The sequence below is a fragment of the Amblyomma mixtum genome, chromosome 1, assembly GCF_055824585.1.
Source record: "Amblyomma mixtum isolate Tamu chromosome 1, ASM5582458v1, whole genome shotgun sequence".
NCBI classification, from domain to species: domain Eukaryota; kingdom Metazoa; phylum Arthropoda; class Arachnida; order Ixodida; family Ixodidae; genus Amblyomma; species Amblyomma mixtum.
The window spans coordinates 306,105,278-306,110,960 of NC_143012.1; the positions used below are offsets into that span (position 1 = coordinate 306,105,278).

The 5,683-nt window shown below is 51.8% G+C and overlaps 1 protein-coding gene across 1 annotated transcript; it reads right to left on the reverse strand.

The window, feature by feature from the left end:
- Positions 1-2,116: 2,116 nt before the first annotated feature.
- On the reverse strand, positions 2,117-5,117 carry LOC149372306 (membrane metallo-endopeptidase-like 1). The gene has a single exon (XM_089586070.1). The coding sequence runs from the start codon at positions 5,058-5,060 to the stop codon at positions 2,934-2,936; it is 2,127 nt and encodes a 708-aa protein (XP_089442196.1). The 5' UTR covers positions 5,061-5,117; the 3' UTR covers positions 2,117-2,933.
- Between the last annotated feature and the right edge of the window lie 566 nt (positions 5,118-5,683).

Sequence of the window (5,683 nt, forward strand, 5' to 3'; positions counted from 1 at the left end):
TTGGAGGTGGTGTCTCGCGAGAAGGCAAGCAAGGACATCGGCAGCAAAATTTCGTTGTGCGGATGGTGGTGGTAAAAACTTTTATTGGCATACAAGGAGGGTGCAACTGTTAGCGCACGGTACTTAGAAGATAGTGCTTCATTGGGCAACTTGTGCCTCAGTGCTTGTGGTAAGCAACTAAGCGGCGGTGAGAATATGGGCGAAAAAAAAAATAGTTTTGAGCGAAGGAAAGTCGCAGTGACTTGCTAACGTTTTGATGGGCACTTCAGATTCAGATTGGTTACCAAATAAAAAATGGCTGAGGCTTAGCTAAGGTTAAGCCTAGTCAGATGCGAAGCATATTGATGGCTAGGCTTGGTAATACATGGCTTTCCTTGGTTGACGTTCATCCCGCTCTTCATCGGTCTCTGTGGCACGCTGAAGCTTTCGCTTCTCGTTCAAATCAGCCCTGCTTCTAGGCGGTATCCCAACACCTGGCCGCCTCGTAAGTGCCCGGAGAGCGAGGCAAGCTCAGCTTTATACCGCTGCTGTAGCGTCACGTTGTCAGCTGCAGCGCCTCTGATGTGGAGCCTCCACCACCGCGGCCGACCGAGCGAGCCGGCAGCCCATCTCTCCTCTGCTGTGACGTCATGTTGTCACGTGGTCAGCCGCCGCGCCTCTGATGTGGAGCCTCCACCGCCGCGGCCGACCGCGCGAGCCGGCAGCCCATCTCTCCTCTTCTGTGACGTCATGTTGTCACGTGGTGTCACGTGGTCACGCTAAAGGTCAATGGTAGCTCCACCGCCGCGCTCGACGGGCTGTAGTGTAGCTCTAGTAATATGCTTCGCATAAAAAAATAGGGAGTGGCTTAGCTCTGGTTAAGCTTGGATATACAGGCGAAAAGCTGCAGTTGTGCTTAGTTTGACGTCATGGCTGTCGCAGTTGGCGCACAATGCACTGGGAGCACCCATGTGAGCACTACGACAACGGTGGAGTCGTTCGGCCGTCCACACACCGCCTGTACGGAGGCGGAGGAGGAGACGCGCGTGTAGTGAGTACGGTGCTGTCTTAGAAGGCTGCTTTAGAGACATGTACTGTGGTGTCCATTCCTTTCGGGTGAACACCAAGATATGAGAGACAGGCATTTCCTTTCTTTAAAAGCAATTTTCATTTCACTTCATTTTCCTTAAGTCCTTACGGCGCGGTTTGGGTGTCCACCCAGATATGAGTTTCCCGGCGCACTGTTTGTATTTTATTTATTTTAAATTTCTGATATTTTATTTCTTTCATTTCTTTTTTATTCTCGTTTCTGTGCTTATTTTTATTGTTTCTTTATTACGTAGTCGGCGGCCACCTGCGCTGCGCGTGACGTCGCTCGGTTTCGCGCATGCGCAGAAGTAGCAAATCTGGCCTCCGGCTCAAGCGAAGCGCGGTGTTGACGAGCCTAGTGAAGCTTTTCGCTTCAAAATGAGGCCTTCTTAACCACGTTGTTAAAGATGCAAATGCTATAGGGTTAGAGCGCTTGACTACTGAGCCGGAGTTCCTCGGTTCGAACCAGGCCGCGGCGGCCGCGTTTCGATGGAGGTGAAACGCAAAGGCGCCCGTGTGCTGTGCGATGTCAGTGCAGGTTACAGGTCGCCAGGTGGTCGAAACACTACAAAACCTCTTATTTCACCCACCTTCCTCCCTTCCCTTACGGCGCGGTTCAGGAGTTCAGGCGACCACTCGGCATGAGAGACAATTACTGCTCCATTTCCTTTCCTCAAAAACTAATTTTCATTTTTCAAATGCGATAGCAATTAGGTTGCCTGCTATGGTGTCTACAATGAACGCATAATAAAATGGCAGTTTGGGCGAGTTGGTTAAGCATCTTGTAATAAAAACAGCGCAAGGACACAGGACGAGAACGGAGAGTAGGCGCCGTGTGTGTCTACTCTCCGTTCTCGTCCTGTGTCCTTGCGCTGTTTTTATTACAAGAACGCATAATGTTTTTGCGATCTTCCCGCCAAAACTTCGGTTAGAACCCATTCCATTGCCCTTGTACGGTATTTGTAGAAAGTTCGAGTATCTTCGATGGATTAGTTTATGGGATTACATTAATCCGGCCTACTAACCCACCTTAATTCAGCAACTAATTCTCGTTAATCCACATTAATCCATTTGGGGGGATGGGCCTACTTCCGAAAAAGGGTTCGGGGGCGCAACTAGCCCTCTAACTTGAGGGCTAACTGCCATCTCTTCCGAGACCCACAACCCAAGCGGGCAGGTCCCGCCAGCCTACTCCCACCTCTATCGTTGCAGCCGAAACGGCCTCAATGCCTTCACGAGGAAGGGGGACTACGAACAAGCGACGATAAGTTTCCCCCTCTGCTTTCGTACACAGGCAGAACCGTTTCTTTATTCCCCTCTTACCCATGTAAAAGAAATATGTATATCACAAGCAGAATTCCTGTATATTTCCTTGTCAGTAAATATCGGAGGAGCTAGTTATCTCACTGTTTCTAGCGTCAGGATTTTGGCCCTGTTTAAAAGATCTGTAAGGTTCAGGCAACAGTCTTTTGAAATCTAAGGTTTGACGAAATCTCGTTATTCCTCTCTTTTCACTTATGCAAGTCTTTTACGTGCGTTATCACAGTTATACAGATAAATCAACGACGGTGACAAGGTTATGTGGCACGCATGTAGAATAAACCGAAATGATGCGAACTTGCCACTGGCATACGGGGTCAAACGCCTACCATTACGCACGACGCCACTGACATAAGACTTGCAAATAAATGCGCTCGACAGCAGCCCGCAGTCGACTTCCTGCTCAGGTATGAGTTCTTGCGCGTAGCAAGATTAGCCCCTTCCTGCGCCAATCTGTTTTGTGGTGAATCAACGCCGCCGGTAATTATCGTAAAGTAAATAAAGCGCGGCCGCTTCGGAAATAAAAAAATCAGTTAATAAAAAAATCAGAGTACCATAAGAATCACTGAACACACGAAAGGATACAAGACTAAGACCGTGGTAGACGCGGCACTGACTCCGGAACAGCGAAAGCTTGTCCCAATGGATACATTTTGGTACTGGCCACTGACTGCATTGGCGAGTCCGGAACACCTGACCGGCAAGTGCCCGAGTGGATCCGTGGGTGTGCAATGGAAGGCCTCTTGAAAAATTTTGTTGCGCCTCATGGGCCAGTTGCAGAGCGCTTTTCGCCTTTGCCTTTCTTCGGCGTTTCTGGTGCACTGGTCCAGGCAACTGCCTACGAAGAACAGCTGATTGGGCGTGAGAGGATTCGAAGGCAGCATGAAATCACCGGATGGCACTCGAGCTATCCTGAACATCTGGAAGGCCTTGAGTAGAGCACCGGAGCGGAAAAAGCCTTCCGCGGGGTCCCACATTTCGTATGTGACGTTGTTGAAGGCTTTGTTGTAGCAGTCCATGTACGCGTTAAACTTGCGTTCTGTAGGCAAGTTCCAAGTTTCAGCGGCCCTGTATTTGTTGCTGTAATAGCCCTCGTAGTAAATGGCGTATGCTATCTGCGTCACGATGCGGCCATAGGACAGCGCGGTCGGGAAGTTATCTCTAGCGAAAAGAGGTGGCATAAAAATGGACAACGGAACGAAAAGTATGTTGTGGGGGTAGACGTAGCGAACGGTTGGAACGCTTGACCATACCTCACTTGGGTAGCCGTACCGGTATGCTTTCTCGCGTACGAACTGGTTTAAGGTTGCCGACACGCTGACGTATAGGGTCGTAAAGGGCATCGTGCTGTCGATTTCCGGAAGGCGGTTGTAGGGTTCCTCGACATCCCTGTACCTGAAGCGCGATAGGATGCCCACTTCGCTAATGACCTCACGAATGCGCTTTTGCATACTGCGCACGGTTGTTTCGTCCATCCAAAATAGGTCTTCCAGTTGAGCCCTCATAAAAAGCTTAACAGTATCGACGACACTTTCGTACAGGGAAAGGGTAGTCTTGTCGAACTTTTCGTACATGTGGCGGTCCAGCAGCAAAGCAAAGAGGCGATAGGTCTCGTGGTAACAAATGTCGCCGCGAAAGACATGGTCAGTTACGTTGGTGGTCTTGAGTCTGACGGATGTGTCTTTCATGATCTTGCGAAGCGAGGGACTTGTGCGCCGGCCGAGAGTCTCCACGATCACCCAGACAACGTAGCTGGCTACTGCCTGGACGTACTTCGGGTCGCTGATCATAATCAGCGTCTCAGACAAAGCAGCGAAGTCGCCGACGCGGACGGTCACCTTCCGGCTGAGCAGCCGTTTCTGCGCAGGGTCGAGGAAGTTCCCAATCGCGTGAAGCAGCGCCCATCCTTTCCGGAACGGGTTCTGGGACAGCACTTTCATTCTGACGACGAGAAGCTCGTCCTCGCTGATTCGGATGGCGCTCAGCTTGTCCTCTAATGTAGTTATGTTTGAGGCGGTAGCGACAGGCAGTGCTTGCGGGAAAACAGCGTTCAGGACGTCGTTAATGAGTTGTAAACGGAAGCCCGATTGTGCGGTGTTCGCATAGCGTAAGTACCATGGGTGATAGCGCTCCCCAGTCGAAACCCTCAACGTGACCATGCCACTGTCGAAAGTCATGGTAAAAAACGGGTGTACGAAGTAGGACAGCTGAAGTTCGACGACTATCCTGTAGAGCTCACGGATCGTGATGTTTGGCAGCACATTTGGCCAGTCGAAACGCAGGTCATTTTTGATGAACGCTTTGAGGTCGTCGATGCTCGTGTCCATTTGTTCTTTGAAGGACGACTCGCAGGACTTGTAAAATGACTTGGCCTTGACAATGTTGGGTGGGTTGTTGCTCTCACCCGGCAGATACACAGAAAGGTTGACCAAGGTCAACGAGGAACTGGTGTCGGTGATATACTCCTGGTCCCAGCCGCTGCAGACGTAGTCGTAAAAGTTCACGCACGGCTTGACCCGCTCGTCGACGCTGCGCTTGAGGTAATCTCCGGCGCTGAAGCACACCTCCGAGTTGCAAGCGCGGTCGTACGGCTCCACGAGAATGGCAAAGAGCACTGAGGAAAGGCAGTAGAGCACGGGTAGCGCCGACATGCCGAGTAGAGACAGGGCCATGGGCAGGGTAGGCACCGTAACGCCATCAGGCGACAGAGCTTCGTTTGCTGCTGGTGCCTTGTCGTCCTCAGCAGCGTCTGCTTCCTCAGCCTTCCCGCCGTCTCCTTTTGGCGCTGCTGCGTCGCCTTCAGCGCCAGGCTCAGCCTCTCCGTTGTTCGCCATGGCCACAGGAAAGGGCCGCGCCAGGCTATGGTGCACGTGCGCACCTGCGGCATGTTCGTAACCAGGAGGTGACTGTGAGGACTAGCCTATGTTCTGTCCCTCGGTCCAGTGTTGCTGTCGTCAAACCATCAGCCCCCGCAGTGCTACAGAAAATACTGGCCAGATTGAGTTGCTCTGCAGATGTACAGTGCAGTGCGGACTCCTACATGCTGACTTTTAACGGACTCATCCTGACTTTTAATGCGTTAGCACTTATAATGGCCGTTCCCTGCCTGCCTGCCTTGTCTGCCTTGTCTGCCTTGCCTGCCTTGCCTGCCTTGCCTGCCTTGCCTGCCTTGCCTGCCTTGCCTGCCTTGCCTTGCCTTGCCTGCCTTGCCTGCCTTGCCTGCCTTGCCTGCCTTGCCTGCCTTGCCTGCCTTGCCTTGCCTTGCCTGCCTTGCCTGCCTTGCCTGCCTTGCCTG

Bases quoted from the DNA above. Each gene is read 5' to 3' on its own strand.
- LOC149372306 (XM_089586070.1), bottom strand. From the start codon at position 5,060: ATGGCCCTGTCTCTACTCGGCATGTCGGCGCTACCCGTGCTCTACTGC.